General features: G+C 38.6%; 2 protein-coding genes across 3 annotated transcripts; one reads left to right on the forward strand and one right to left on the reverse strand.

Moving 5' to 3' along the window:
* The first annotated feature begins 502 nt into the window (after positions 1–502).
* mrps36 (mitochondrial ribosomal protein S36) lies at positions 503–5929 on the forward strand. Of its 2 annotated transcripts, XM_033972855.2 has the most exons (5): positions 503–551; positions 1104–1193; positions 2077–2140; positions 3432–3640; positions 5786–5929. In XM_033972855.2, exons 2-5 carry the CDS (start codon positions 1140–1142, stop codon positions 5801–5803), a joined length of 345 nt encoding a protein of 114 aa, XP_033828746.1. In that variant the 5' UTR covers positions 503–551; positions 1104–1139; the 3' UTR covers positions 5804–5929. The 2 variants fall into 2 exon arrangements, with proteins under 2 accessions (XP_033828746.1, XP_055080367.1); XM_055224392.1 differs by lacking the exon at positions 503–551 and having other exon boundaries at positions 1075–1193.
* A 1023-nt stretch (positions 5930–6952) lies between these two features.
* On the reverse strand, positions 6953–11943 carry pdxp (pyridoxal (pyridoxine, vitamin B6) phosphatase). The gene is made up of 2 exons (XM_033972581.2): positions 11154–11943; positions 6953–10040 (listed from the first exon to the last, which is right to left on the reverse strand). Exons 1-2 carry the CDS (start codon positions 11749–11751, stop codon positions 9670–9672), a joined length of 969 nt encoding a protein of 322 aa, XP_033828472.1. The 5' UTR covers positions 11752–11943; the 3' UTR covers positions 6953–9669.
* Positions 11944–16268: the final 4325 nt, after the last annotated feature.

Here is a 16268-nt window from a genome sequence, read left to right on the forward strand (position 1 = left end):
TTTAAGTAAAAGTACATATACTGGAGCAAAAAAATAAATACATTTAAAATAAAATAAAATAAATAAAATAAAATACTCAAGCACAAGTAAAAGTATCACATGAGTGAGTAAAAGTATTAAAATACATGTTTAAGAGTGTACTTAAAGAGTAATAAGTATTTCACCCAGATTTTGAGGTCCACTGAAGCTACAAATGTAGTGATTTTGATAAAGATTTGTGCTGAATTTTATTCCCTAGAAACAACTGAATAAGTCGTTTTTTAGCTGTTTTTAGTTGTTATAATTTTATTTTTTAATCAACATTGGTTCTATATATTTTATTTCATTGTTTTATTTAGGCTATTTTATATTCTCCCACCATATTATCTGCCTGGCAAGAAACTCGTCTGCATCAATAGCCTAATACGAACCATACAAGTGATGTATCTTCTCCTATACACAATCTGTGCTACTCGTCCTCTACTCTCATTGGTCAATAACATGTCACGTGACTGACTATCCGGTTTTTTTCTTCCTGATACAGATGATGCAGGGAGTGAAATAAGGATAAGGTGGGTAGGCTATCGACTCCTTTTCCTTATGGTTTGACATTGGACAATGTTATTTTATGTTCACGGATAAAATACTAAACTAAACTCATTATCTAATCACATATATTCTCTCATATGTGGCGTTTTATTAGCATTATACTTGGCGTGTGTCTGTTTTACTGATTTGTCTTTGCCTACTAAACTTGCTAACTGTTGTATGCCCTTCATGACAAATAAGTTAAAGAGCTAAATTATAATGTCCAGCAGTGTCGCGGTAAAACAGCTTAAAAATAACACTTTTGTGAGTGACAGGACGTATTCAACGTTCATCTGGGATGTTTTTGAATGCTACACGAGGTCAAGACCCTGTTTATAAGCTAACAAAACCGTTGCATTATTTGCTTCTCATCGCTACAAAACGTTTCCCATTCATGTAGCTTTAGCATCCATTGTAATCTATATCACTACTGCAGCATTTTCACCTGCATCCCATAGTGTCTGGACCAAATCCTGAATGTATATTGTGGTTTATATTATACAACAGCGCTCTCTTGTGGTGTTTTGTGAGAACAGGCATATTGTGAGCGGAAGTGAACCCGTGAGGTCATCATGGGAGGCAAAGTCAGCTCCAAAATGGCAGCTCCCACCGCTCGAGTGATACAGGTAAAGAGGATTCACTATTTGCATGTTTAATAAGGCTTTTAACACACATTTATTTTATATTGTACGTTAAGTTGTGTTATTCTGCTATTTACGCCCTTTAATGAGTATTTCCATTGCGGGTAAGTGTATCAAAGACGGTTTTACCCTTGTTGATGTCCTTGTTCATCTTCCACACTTGAAATTCACGTTCAGATTTCCAGGTTAACGCAACATAAACGAATGACAGTTAGTAAATATGACTAAGTTTACATAGCAGAGACTTGTGCCAGGCTTCGTCTTGCATTTCCTTATTGTTTGCAGCTGTCATGCCCATAGTGGTTAATTTTAACTCTCCAGATGCCTCCATGCGTTTTCATCTTTCAGTAAACAAGAGCTTATAGTCTTATAACACATAAATAAGTGCACAGAATTGTAGGTCAAACGATTTGGTTTCCCCCCACGTATTTCAAGCCATGGGTCAGAACAAGATCTGTATAAAAACCCGTATTACTACTTTATTTTGCAGTGGGGGTCACGAGTTTTTAGAGGGGTCCTGGCCTGACAATGGTAGTTTTACATGACTGTTAATAAATATACACTACCAGTCAAAAGTTTGGACACAGCATCTCATGCAATAGTATTTTTTTTTCTTTATATTTCCTACTTTCTGTTTTTATATACATACAGAACACATCAAATATATGAAGCAATATATCTGAAATTATGTAGTAAAGAACAACTTGTAGGTCAAACGATTTACTTTTCCCCAAGTATTTCAGCAAATGTATTTATTATTGTTGGTAGATTGTCACACTGTAGGTTGTATACTCTACTATGAGCAGCTGACAGATTAAGTGAATACATAATTTTGAAATGTGTTTGTTTTTTTTGTTTTTTTGTCTAGGTTGTGAGGCCACACGCTCCACTGATCAAATTCCCCAACAGACATGGCAACCCAAAGCCCAATGGTGAGTAGGGATGTCAAGATTAATCAGTTTACTAATTAGCATGATTATCAGGGTCAATCACTTTAGCTCCATGGTTTGTTTTGCCTTCATGTTGCTTGCAGAAACAAGTCACAACATGTTTCCATTAAATGGCCCATTCTGGGCTGTTTTCTGATTGATGTTATAATGTTGCTTCCTCATTACAAACATACACAAACCCTGCATATTTAGACTGAGATCTTCTCTCAAATTAAAAACACTATGTTCCACCCCGTGATGTCATATGGTAATACAAGAAGTGCTCCACTATGTTTTTCAACCCCATACACCTTCACTAGAATAATTTGGATCATTTCAGATCTGGAATTGCCAATCTCTATTGAACAAAGGTAAAAGGAGCTATTAACTTGAAAATTGCCCACTGCATGATATGATGGGATAGATCATTTGAAGATATAAGCAGATTAATAATAAAGGATTACGCAAAGGGGTGAATGAAACAAACACAACTCCAGGTTCGTTTTTGAGGAGGCAACATTAACATTATAACATGGCTTAAAGCACACAACACTCAATTTCAGAAGTTATAGAAGTCCTTATTTTGCAGGGGTTTTTTTTGTTTAATGTTCAAACAATACAACAACTAAGTGTATATTATGAGGAGGCTTAATATATTAATGTAATTATAAACCCATAAATTGCATAAATGAGGCTACAGCACATGAAATAAATCTTATCCTTTTTTTTGTTTGTCAACATTGATGTGAATTCATGTGAATAATCAGAAAATCACAATAATTTTCCTCATAGTAATTGTTACTCAAAAGTGTAATCTAGTGACATCCCTAATGGTGAGTCTATATGCATAATCTATAATCTGCCCTGTGCACCTTGGACAGCAGGCTACAAAACACCATCATAAAGAAAACGATCTATGGGTTTCTCATTGATGGAAAACTAGGGCTGTAATTTAGCCTGACCAATCAGGCACTTTCTTTGGAAAGGGAATGGAGGAGGAGAAGTGGGAGGAGGAGTGGGAAGAGGAGAAGTGGGAGGAGGAGGAAAAGGGAGAACAGAGAGAACACAGGGTTGGAGAGAGGAGGAGCGGAGGGAGCTAGTGGGTATGGCAATGTGGAAGCGCTTAGAGAGATGGAGGCCCAAGGTTGTGGAGGGCTTTGACTACAAGGAGTAAAATTTAGAATTATAAGCAGTGTGTATCAAGTGCCCCTATAGCTTTAACAGAAATTTGTAGATTTCACTGTGCATTGCAGCATCTATCTAACCAATGTCCTACTTTTCTGTTTTTCACCAGTCCAAGAAGCTCTAAAAACCCTTGCAGTTAACCTTCAACAACACAACGCTCCCAGTGCTCCTTCAGCTGCTGCTCCTTCTCAGTTTTCACGACCACTTTCACCTTTCACCCCGATCCCTGGCACGCCCGACACTCTTGCCTCTGTTCAACTCCTACCTGCGCGGTATCGCCGAAGACCGCTCTCAGCCGATGAAATGGACTTTATTCAGGTATCAGTTTTTTGTTTTGTAATTATTTGAGTGTCTTTTTCCTGTAAATGTGAAAGTGAAAAAAATGGGAAAGGGCTGCTCAAAATTTGGGCAAAAATCTAATTGTGATCTTATGAAAAGTGTTGGGCTTAGTAAGATGGCAACAATTATATCCGTGTAATCCCTCAGTCGTCCAGGTCTGATCCATAGCAAAAGAAAATATAGAATCTGTCAACTGGACAAAACGTAGGAGTGAAGACATTTGGCTGCTCATTCAAGCGCTTCTTCAGTTCTGGTCAGATTGCTGGTGGACACTGCCTTATGTCTGTCTGAAGGGAAGAGCTAACTACACTGAAACGGAAAACACCTGTTATTTACAGTTTCTGTTTGTAGGCTAGGTCTATTGTGCTACCCTAAGCATGCACTGTGCCTGAGCCCTACTCAGCATAGTCATTCAAGCCCCTAATAAGATTCAAAACGATTCAAATGATTATTTAATTATTATATAACAGTACATTGGATTTTTCAAAATACATTTTTAACCAAATAAAATTTCAAACACATTGTGGAGGCTAACCAGCTACGTGCTACTGAATATCCATAACGTGATCGTTTTAAGTCCAAAAAGCACATTTAAAATACAAGATTCTGCAAAATACTTTAATAAATTAGTGATTTATAAAGTTTCAAAGTTTCAGTTTTGTAATTTTTTTTTTTTTCTGAAAGTCTGTGGGGAAAATGAATGAGAAATTTACTTTTGGAACCACGGGCCATCGCTGTTGAGCTCCATAGAGAATATCACTAACAAAGTGAAAATCTTAAATGGTTTCATCTCCTTAGACATTTTAATTTCAGAATGCTACCGTCTTAGATGTAAATATATTTTGGGATAATGTGTTTTAGAGTCTGTGGTGTCCAATTATTAAAATACAAGTACAATTATTTTATTTGATGATGAGTAACAATTTCTCCAGTTAATTGTTGCAGCACTTAGAATAGACATTGTTTTCAAATCAGGATATTGATTCTCCAATTTTGACTTAAGTTGATAGGATCAAACCTATTGTAAATATAAATTATACTTTTACTCCAATCAAGAAGACTTTTGTGAATAAAAGTTGGAAAATATTTTGAAAATTACAGGAAGTAGCGCTCTATTTTAGAGAGTTAAGTATTAATGACACATCACACTGGGAGAATTCTGTCCAAAAGTTTGGCCCAGTTGTTTTTTTCTCTTTGTTTGTTTTTAAATTTGGAAAAAAAAAAGAGTCACAAGAGACACATATTTCTGAAACTTTAAAGATGATTTCAACAAAATAAACGTTTCCTTTGTACATTAGGAGTTTTGGCCCAGTGAACATCGTGGTTGCTAGGGTAACAGTTATGGAATTCCCTACTGTGATGTCATGATTTCCAACCAGGAAGTAACATTTTAAACCTAAAAAATGGCCAAACTGGGAAAAGAATTCTACTTTTTTAAGCAAAATCTTAAATATAATGATCCTAAGTGTGTTTCAGTAAAATGAGTCATAGGCACTCATTATCATTTGAGAGAGGCAAGGCAAGGCAAGTTTATTTGTATAGCACAATTCGTACACAAGGTAATTCACAGTGCTTTACAGAATAAGAAAGACATTAAAATCACACAAATCTGAGAGCTAAGTTAATACAAGAATCCCATACATTTCATGAAGACACGATAATTTGTTGTTTGCAGATGAAATTAATTGCAGTTTTTGTGATGTCACGCAACTAGACCTGTCACAACAACAAATTTTAAAGTGTGATATATTGCTGAATTAAATATAGCCGATGAACGATAATATTGAAAGTCATTTGTGCCATTGACACAACAAACACAACACAATTTAAACCACAAAAACTATAATAAATCTACAATATTGTCAAAAAATCATGAGCTTGCAATAAATAGACTTTAGAATGAAACACTTTACTACTTATTTTGCATCTATAATGAGTCATAGAAGTTATTAATTCAACCTTCTACAGCTCAAATCTTGTTATATAGCCAGAAATAACCAGAGATTTTCCAGTTTTAAGTTAATATTGTGGCTGGCCTAGCTGCAACAAATACAGTTGCTATTTCTGTTTGATTGCGATTGTGATGTATTTTTTTCTCAAACATGTATTTTTCCTCTTTTGCAGCGTGGTGGTCCAGAGTGATGTGTAGGGATTCAATCATTACAACCAAAGTCCTTATCTGTGGATCAGTCTCTCCCTTTCTGTTCCTCAGCACCAATGCCATATGATACATAATTTAGAATAAAGTATTACTTCTTGCTGTTCAAATGTACATATGTTTATTTTTGTAGATATCGCAAGTTGTAAATTGAAAATAAAGATCATATCTGCATTGTTAAAGGGCCCATATTACTCTATTTTCTGATCTATGTTAGGTTTCCTCATCACAAACATATCTGGAGTTTTTTTTTTTTGTTTCATTCACATGTTTAACACACTACATGCATATTTAGACTGAGTTCTTCTCTCAAACTGAAAACACTCTATTCCACCTTGTGATGTCACGAACTAATACAGGAAGTGCTCCACTGTGTTTTTAAACTTCACAGAATAATTTGGATGATTTTGGCCCTGGAATTTCCCATCTCTACTGAACTAAAGGTAAAGGGGAGCTGTTAACTTGAAAACTACAACTATATGACATCACAAGGTGGAGCAGAGCATTTTGAGTTTAGGAGATGTAGGTAGACTATTAATGCAGAATTACTCAAACGTGTGAATGAAAAAAAACACAACTCCAGGTATGTTTTTGAGGAAGTAACAGCATCAATTTTGTGTAATATAGGACCTTTTAAAAATCAGGTCAAACCACTTATCTACATTCACTGAGAACTACTTCATTCATATGTCAGATCTATTTCCCACCATCTTGCTACTCTACGCACATTTTACTCAAGTGTTTCATAAATAATAGGAAGTGAATTATTGTAATACAGGCTTAATAGAACTTTTAAATTATGCTAAAGGGTGTATGAATAAATATGACAATTGTGAACAAATGAATTTAAAATAAAGACTTACATGCAGTTTGTGTGTTGTAAATATTTATTTTTTTAAATACAGAAAACGCATACAAGGGCATTCACAGTGTCATCAGTAAAATTGCAGAGTTTGGCAGCAAGTTCAGATTACATTTCATATTTTAATCATTACAGTCATGCTCATTATGATAATCGTTTTATTTTCCAGATAATACATGTGTAGTTCATCCTCCTTGTTGGCACATGATAGAAAGGGCAGAAAAAAAACTTTTTTCTACTGGCAGATTGTCATTTTTAGACTTTTTAAAAAATCTCATAGTAAGACTGGATTAACCCAAATTGCAGGAATACCATTATAACAGTGGTTCTCAAATGGTGGTTTGTGAGCTTCTTTTGGTGGTACACTGGCTGCAGTTACATCACAGACTGTATAAAGAAGTGGATGTAACTATAACGCTCATCGAGGCTAGCAGTTACAGGGGCAAAATGGGAGGCAAGTTCCGTATTTCGAATTCCGACAGCAAGTATCATAGCAACTAAAGGGCCAATCCGGAGTGAGGCTGTTGAAGGTAACGCCCCTTCCCGCCCACACCGTTGTTTTAGCATAAAGCGGCCACTTAGCAACGCTGTAATCAAACCTGTTGCTAACGCTGCAGGAGTGACCTCGGGGAAAGAAGGTGCGTGATTAGCCTATTATTAATGTTCATATATTGATTTACAGATAAAATAGTGAAATAAAAACACCAGGATCATGTAGAGCGGGTTAATACGAACATTTTAAGACCAAAATGGCGAGCCTGACAGCAGCAGTTACAGAGAGAGGGGTCACAGCTTTTCAATAGAAAGTGAATCGGAGCCAGAGTTTGTAGTGCGCCCATGATCACTTCCTATTTGGAACATGGCAGCAGCAGGTTATCCATGTCCATTTATATATACAGTCTATGGGTTACATGCAGTCAAAATCTGATTATTAACAGATTTCTGGAGTCATATTAAAAGGAAATGTAAACAGCAAAATTATCTATTTTTTGTAGTGTGCACGTCATTTCAAATCAGATTTCGGTGAGCATGTAAAAAGAGCCAATGACTCTTCTGTAAATCTTGTATATGTATAAATTGTAAGCAAGTTTATTCCCAATTTCCGGCTGTCTGTGTCATTTATAACTACTTTATGCATGGTTCAGTCCTATTTAGAAACAGCCTGATAAAGTCCCGTTGTAGACTATGTAGATCTAGTCTAGGTGAAAATATTGAGAACCACTGCATTAGAACAACTCCTGACTTTACAAAAATACTTCTGAGTGTTCTTGTAACGCCTTTTCAAACACGATCTACAAACCGCATGAACGAGAAAGTGCAATATATTTCTATAAACACAGCAAGGACTGTCAGGTCACAAATGGGCACAACACTAGAGAAACATTGAGGTACGCATTAGGCTATAATCAAGGAGAATCTGACCTACTTCAGTGTTGGTCACAGCAAAGGCGATGCCTTGTTATTTAGAATAATTTACAGTAGGCTGTGTCTGCTTAAGCTCACCATAGCACATAAAGTAATTAGAAGCAGTATGTGCACGGGAGTAAGCCTGTCACTATAACACATTTTGAAGTAAGATATATTGTCTCTTGTGACGTTTAAGCCATGTTATAATGTTGTTACCTCATCAAAAACTTTCCTAGAGTTGTGTTTTGTTTCAGTCACACATGATTAAGTAACTGTTTATTATTAGTCCGTTTACATCTCCAAAGCTCAAAATGCTCTGGTCCACCTTGTGATGTCATGAAGTGATAGTTTTCAAATTAACAGCTACCTTTCAACTTTTGTTCAGTAAAGATTGCAATTTAAGGGTTGAAATCATTTAAGTGATCCTAGTGAAGGTGCATGGAGTTTATAAAAACACAGTGGAGCACTTCCTGTATTACCACATGACATCACAAGGTGGAACAGAGTGTTTTCTGTTTTTGAGAGAATATGTCGAGTTTGTGCATTAAACACGTAAATGACACATGAAACACAACTCCAGGTATGATTTTGATAAGGAAACAACAGTATTACATAGATCAGAAAATACCATAATATGGGCAGTTTAATATTCATCCATCTTCCAAAGCAGTTGAAGCAGGGACTCCCAGACTTCCCTCACCCCAGACACTTCCTAACATTGACGTTCATATATAGACAATAAATGATAATATTGAGACTATGTATACTACTGACATCATTAATCAGTACTATCCCCCCAGTAAACGATTCAGAATGTGCAATACTGTGATGAAAAGCAGAAACACTTTAGTCTGACACTTTAGGTATACAGAATGACTATCTTCGACTCATTACAGATAAAGTTATTCATTCAACCTTCTACAGCTCAAATCTCATTGTATTGCAAAAAAATAAATTAATAAAAAAACCTTTCCACTAGAGCAAGGGTCATCAACCTTTTTTCTCCCGTGAGCTTTACAAAACAGAGAGGTTAGTGCAAAATATCAGGTATCAAAATGATACAATTGCAATGTAATTCATCAAATTTTACTTATTCAGCACAATACGTATAATTCAGAAATCCCTTGGCGAGCTACAGGTTGGAGACCCCTGCACTAGAGCAAAGAGTAAGTACCTATTTTGACCTGCTGCAAGATTAATTGCAGTTTGAATTGACGCAACTGGCAAATCACAAAAGGTGCAGTTTTTCAAGTACCATAATTTCCTCCACAAAATTAAACAAACTAAATATCCGGTCTTATTTTGCATGAAACAGCCAATCCTGTAGTTTAGATCTGTACAAACATGTTCTGAAATGTGATTTTTGTATTAGTTGTCAGCTCATATGTCAGTCTTTTTGTCAATTCTTCTGGATGCTTTTAAAATGTGCACTTTTAACAGAGCCCTATTATTAAAACATGAATTGCAACGCGTGTTTGAATAATCACAATGAGATATTTTTTCCCAAATTATGCAGCTGTAGATCAATCTATCAAATACTGAACAATATGTAATTATCGTGACAGGCTACACTGAAGTTGCTCAGTTGCTCTCCTCCTCCTCCTTCTCCTCCTCCTTCTCCTCTACATCTTCAAATGCAGGTAAGAAATCAGCAATAGTGTCAACCACATAGTCCGGCACCAGGCTGTGGTTTGTGGACAGCTCACTTTTGCTGTACTCATGAGCGTCCTCCATCTGTGAGATCCCGGTTAGCGTTAGCATGGTGTCCAGACCGCAGTTGGACCCAAAGAGCATGTCCGTTTCAAGCCGGTCCCCCACCATCAGGCACTGGGCCGGGTCCACACCGCTGAACTGGCTGGAGATGCACTCAAACATGAAGCGGCTGGGTTTACCGATGACGGTGGCTTTGCGGCCTGAAGCAACCTCGATAGCAGCAGTGAGGGACCCAGAACCTATGAAGAGAAAAATGACATACAAGCTGAATGGAAATACACACACTTTAGGTTTTCATGCTTATTGGAGAGATTTCTGGAGAGACTTGCACTAACTTTAACCATAGTCACTGCTTGCCTGACCTTAGGCCTCAAAACGCTCCTGTATAGCTGTGCATGTGACTGAAAGATTTTTATTCTGCACTCTTCTCTTTTAATGTCCATTTTATGATGATTATTTGTGATTATTTATGTTTTGATTTGTTGTATTGTGATTTTAACATCTTTCTTATACTGTAAAGCACTTTGAATGACTTTGTGTAGGAATTGTGCTATACAAATAAACTTGCCTTGCCTTAAAACCTAACCTTAACCCATTTAACTCATATCTTACCTTATAATTGTGTTGTTGATCTAAAAACATATGTCATGGGGACCTGATTTTTGTTCCCATGAGGGAGGTAAGTCTCTATAAAGTGATGGTGTATATAGATTATAGTCCCTACAACGTGTTATACAATAAGTGCAATTATACCACAGCCATGCGTCAATACTGCATAACGCACAAGTAGTCCGCAACAGTTAGATCACACTTTATATCACTGCTCTGCGGCTATCACCATAGCAACGGGTAAACACACGGTCCACTGATTTAAAGGTACAATGTAGACATAGAATAAGACATAAATAACTTATATTAGAGACACTTACAGACATTTAAAATACTTTTCAGATTCACAGGTGAGCCATTTCAGTTTGTAGCCTTGATGTATGTGTATTAAACAAGTTGTAGCAGTGCGTTGTGCAGTTTTAAGGGATCCTCGGGGAGATGGACACATCAGGTACCAAGGCTAGCACAGGTTTTACAAACAGCTAATGCGTTATTTTGAACAGGCTTACACAGACTTGACTGCAGACCAATTATTTCTTGCATAAAAAGGTTGGATAATGATAAAGCCACTGAGAAATAGGTGTCTGCGTGTTATTAAACAGTGTTAGGGCCAATTAGCTAACTGAGGTGTACTAATTTAATGTCTGACACTTAAAGTAGTTCGCCGGCAGTGACCGCAGCAGCCTATAAGGTGTCGTGTTTGCTTCACGTGCAGCCTAATAACACTGTAGGATAATAAATACCTGGCAGTATCCTTCCGCCGCTGAGAGGATGCCACGGGTCGTTGTCAGTGGCCAGGAACAGGCACTCGGGGTCCCTCAGATAGCACGAGGCTTTAGCCAGTTTCAGAAAAGTCAGTTTATCGTCATGTCCCACCAGCACCGCCTTCACGTCCGGGGCCAAAGCGCAGTTGTAGATGGTGGCCTCCGGCTCGTCCGCCTCCTCCACACAGGGGATGCCCTCCTCCTGCAGCTCCCTCCGCAGCCCCTCACAGCCGATCACAAACACCTGTCCCCGGACCTTCACCACGTCTCTCAGGTACAGCGCGGAGCAGTAGGACGAGCTGAAGATCTGCTCCAGCATCACCTCGTGGAAGCCCAGCCGGGAGAACTTGTGCATGTAATTCTCCCGGGGCCTGGTGCAGTTGTTGGTGACGAACACCACATTTTTCCCGTTTCGTATGAGAGAATTGACCACCTTGGCCGCGCCGGTGATCGCCTTCTCCCCGTGCCATATCACCCCGTCACAGTCGAACAGGAAGAAGTTCTTCGCCTCCAGCAGATTTCGGATCTGCGGACCTCGAATTTTCTGGCAGCCTTTGAAGCCAAAGGCGCCTGCCATTTCGGCCTTTTCCTCGTTTTCGTCCGTGTTTTACCTGCTAATGTGTCCCCATATCCACAACTGGTGCACATCCGCTACAAAAGAACAGCTGGAATCAAACGAGCGCAAATCTGTGTGGAAATCACATTGCAGAGTCCTTGGTGCGATGGCACGGGCAGCGGGCTACATAAACATTGACGCCTGGACACGCCCACACGTCTTTCTCCACCAATAAAAGGACGACCAGAGATCCTCAAGAGGACAGAGATTTACTCTAGCATTTTCTCGTTAGTCAGTTTTTAGTAATAGACACCACAACAATGCAACATTTTAATATCACCTAAAAATACAAATACAACTAAAGGCTCTATAGTGAGTCTACATTAACCAGAAAAGATTTGAGTAGCAAACAATTTACACTCCTCTTATTACTATGTGCATGTTGGCCAGTCTCCCCCGGTCTATGGGAAAATCCAGTCCACTCAGCCATAAATGAAAACTGCGTCCTCTAGAAACCACAGGGGGAATAGCACTGGACATGTGGCATTATAATGGCTCGAGTAAAATGACGGGTATTATGCATAAGAACACAACCTAAAAGTAAACTGCGTCATCAGTAAACTCAGTCTAGACCTACGTTCAAAGTTATAAGGCCAAAGTATTACTAACTTATTAGGTGAATTTAAATCAGGGGTGCTCAGACTTTTTCAGTTTGTGAGCTACTTTTAAAATGATCGTGTCTGAAAGATCTCCCACCTAATACAAAAATGTTAAACATATATTTATTTGTAAATGTATTATGAATTCTTACATGTACAGTGCATTTTGATGTACATGAGATAATACTGCACAACACAATTGAACTTCTTACATAATTACATAATACTTGAATGATGATTACTGCTCTGACTTGCACTGAATGGAATCAGTGAGGGATGCATAGTTCGGGCAGTAGCTTCTGAAAACCAGCCAGGAGTAAAATTGCATTTTTCGTTTGAAAGCGATAACAGCTAATCATGTTGATTACGGTTTTGTCTTTTTTTATAGCCATAAAAATCATGTTAAACGAAGTATCAGAATTTACTGCATTTTTTCACACAACTACTTCTATTTTACACATCCATCCGTATTTTTTTTTTCTTTTACGCATCGAATAAATGACTGGGAAAATCCCTGCAGCCCCCGCGCTCTCATTCATCACCTTCGAGGGACAACAGAGGCAGATTACCGTAATGACAGTAAAATATTTAGATAGCCCCATGTCTCCGCTTTGAGACTTTTGAATTTACATGAGAGCGCGACTAGGCGCGGAGTTACGCTGCTGGAAAGTCCGCAACCCGCTCTATCAGCGACGATAGGATCCAACGCTATAGGGTTAAACTAACTCGCGCTTGTTTATGCGTGTGCAGCGTCCATGATGTGACCAGGGTCAGGTGTAATCTGACTGTTGTCCTGTATATTAGTCATGTGACTGGATGGATGACGGGACGTGATCTACCCAAAATGCCTTCGCGATCGACGTAATGAACACCCCTGGTTTAAATCAAGAGACCTACTCTAATCAAGATTATTACTATGATTTCATTGTGTTTTAACGTATTTAGATACATGAGTTAAACTGTTTATTTTTAAAGGTCCTGTATAACGCAAAATTGACTCCTGCGAGCTTTATGACATGTTATAATGTTACATCATCAAAAACATACCCGACATTGTGCTGTTTTATTCACACATGTGTTAGTTTTAAAGTTAACAGCAATTTTTGCCTAAATTGAACAGCTATAACCTGCAATATACTAGAATAACCATAAATTGTTGCCCTTTCTAAAAAAAATATTTCTAATAATTGTTTAGTTGAGATTGCCACAGAAAATCTGTAATTCTCCTGGTGCCCAGAGAAGCGAAGACGTTTCAGTGAGGCTTAGAAAATAGTTGTAGCAAAATTAGGCATATCCAAGGCTACAAATTATTGACGTGAGTCTGGTGGATGTGTATAGGGTTTAAAAACACAGTGAAGTGCTTCCTGTATTACAAGTTAGAAGGGTTTTCACAGCCTAAATATGTAAGATTTGTATATTAAACATTTGCAAATGAAAGAAAACACAACTCCACGTATGTTAGTGATAAGTAAACAACACTGTAGCACATTCAGTTACCAAGCTCCTGTGCTATGGAATCAACTCCCTGCTGATGTTAAACAGGCCCCCACAGTCTCTGTATTTAAGACCAGGCTTAAAACCTTCCTCTTCGGTATAGCGTATGACCAGGTTACTTAGTGAGGGAGTTAGGGTTATTAAAACCCGGGATAAGATAAGCTGCAGTAGGAGTAACTAGCTGGGGGAAGTATGGCAACCTGAGCACTATCCTCTACTTTGCCCTATTTTCTCATCAGCAATGCTATTCACATGTTGTCCCCTGTCCCACTCCCCCTGTGGAGTGTATCTCTTTCAGATGCCCCGATGACAGTTGGACCTCCTCCTTGCCTGACTCTCCTCCTCCTCGCCCGGCTCTCCTCCTCCTCGTCTGGTCTTCCTCCCCCTCGCCTGGCCGATTTCTTATGTTGTCTGATTTTTCCTGTTGTGTCTGATTTTTCCTGTTGTGTCTGATTTTTCCTGTTGTGTCTGATTTTCCTGTTGTGTCTGATTTTTCCTGTTGTGTCTGATTCTTCCTGTTGTTTTGTTTTTTGTGTCTTGGCGGCACGGTGACTGAGTGCCATCACTCATGTCTCACAGCAAGAAGGTTGGTTCGATCCCCGGGTCACCAGGCCTTTCTGTGTGGAGTTTTTCATGTTTCTCCCCGTGTCTGGATGGGTTTCCTCCGGGTACTCCGGTTTCCCCCATCAACCAAAACATGAACGCCCTTCGAGACAACTGTTGTTGTGATTTTGGGCGTTACAAAAATAAATGAATTGAATTGAATAGATCAGACATTTGTGTAATACAGGCCTTTTAAAGATGCTATATTGCGCAAAATCGACTCTTGCGGCCTTTAAAGTGTGTTAGAATGTTTTAACCTCCTCGAAAACATACCTAGAGTTGTGTTTTGTTTAATTCACATGTTTGATTAATCTTTTATTCTTAGTCAGTCTACATCTTCAAAAATCAAAATGCTCTGTTCCACCTTGTGATGTCATACAGTGGTAGTTTTCAAGTTAACATCTAACTCTTACCTTTATTTCAGTAGAGATCGACAATTCCAGGGCTGAAATCATTCAAATGATTCTGGTGAAGGTGTATGGAGTTTAAAAAGACAGTGGAGCACTTCCTGTATTACCACATGATGATATCACAAGGTGGAACTGAGTGTTTTCAGTTTGAGAGAACAAACAGCCTAAATATGCAGGGTTTGTGTTTTAAGTGTGTGTGAATGAAACAAAACACAACTCCAGGTATGTTTGTGATGAGTAAACAACTTTATAACATAGATCAAAAATGTGCATAGTATAGGCCCCTTAAAGTTCCACTAATTAAAGTAATATTTCTTTCATCAGACTAGCTAACTGGAAAACTGCCCTTACATCAGTTCTTTTGCTTTGTTTTTCTTTGTTCTGACCACTCTGGATTGCGTGCGAGTTGGAGGAAGACTTACTGGCACCTGCAACTGCCAGACAAACAGACAGATTAAACATTGAGGGGAGTGGAGGACGGCTGAATGGGCAAAGAACAAGCCTTGCTAATTGGTCATTATTTCCTTGCTAATCTATATTTTCCTCCCAGCCAGCCCCCAACACAGATGTAAGGAGTGGGAGGGGGCAGTTCAACCCCGATCCGCTGTCGTCCCCGGGGCACTGACCGTGAACACTGCCATGTGCCTTGTTTAGGGAGAGAGAGGGCTCCATGGAGACCACTGAGGGGGGCGGGCGCTAGATTGCAGGTGCTGAAGTCTAAATATGGATCTGGTTGTTTTGCATTGTCTAAAATGAGGATACACTTTGTCAAGGCCCTTATGTACATCTTGGGTTTGTACAAAATCATATTGATCGTTGAAGAAGCAGAGTGCATGTGAACCCATTGAGTCGCACAAACGGGTCAAAGTGGCATGGAGGTGTTGGACATTGTGGCGCTACAGCGCAACAACCCAGAGTTCAACGGGGCTTCATAACACTGCTTATCAGAACAGCTCAGAAAGATGACATTGGTGTTTAAAGAAACTCTATGTATGCTTAAGATAAAAAAAAAAAAAAAAAAAAGGTATTACTATCATAACTGAACCTTAACCTGCAGATAGAGGGCACATGATTTTCTCATTGTCAGTATATGGACAAGTGATACCTCATGTGAAAGAACCTCCAGAATTCAACTACTAAGCTGCAGAGGCTGCATTAGCACTGAATAATGATTGGCTGCAGGTGCCGGGGGTTAGGTACTGACCATTCAGACCAGAGAGTCTTTTTAGGTTCAGAGCAGCTGGATTTTAGCACTGAATCTGGCACCCCAAATGAGAGACATATGTGAGCTCATTCTGCTTTCTGTTTGGATAATCGTCTTGAGAACCAAAACACCTTATTGTAACATAAACAACTTGTCCAAAGTTTTTGC

Source organism: Periophthalmus magnuspinnatus, chromosome 9 (assembly GCF_009829125.3).
Source record: "Periophthalmus magnuspinnatus isolate fPerMag1 chromosome 9, fPerMag1.2.pri, whole genome shotgun sequence".
NCBI lineage: Eukaryota > Metazoa > Chordata > Actinopteri > Gobiiformes > Gobiidae > Periophthalmus > Periophthalmus magnuspinnatus.

Coding starts and splice junctions, on each gene's coding strand:
- mrps36 (XM_033972855.2), top strand. CDS start 1,140: ATGGGAGGCAAAGTCAGCTCCAAAATGGCAGCTCCCACCGCTCGAGTG. Junction 1,194..2,076: donor CCACCGCTCGAGTGATACAG/GTAAAGAGGATT, acceptor TTTTTTGTCTAG/GTTGTGAGGCCACACGCTCC. Junction 2,141..3,431: donor TGGCAACCCAAAGCCCAATG/GTGAGTAGGGAT, acceptor GTTTTTCACCAG/TCCAAGAAGCTCTAAAAACC.
- pdxp (XM_033972581.2), bottom strand. CDS start 11,751: ATGGCAGGCGCCTTTGGCTTCAAAGGCTGCCAGAAAATTCGAGGTCCG. Junction 10,041..11,153: donor CGGCGGAAGGATACTGCCAG/GTATTTATTATC, acceptor TTCTCTTCATAG/GTTCTGGGTCCCTCACTGCT.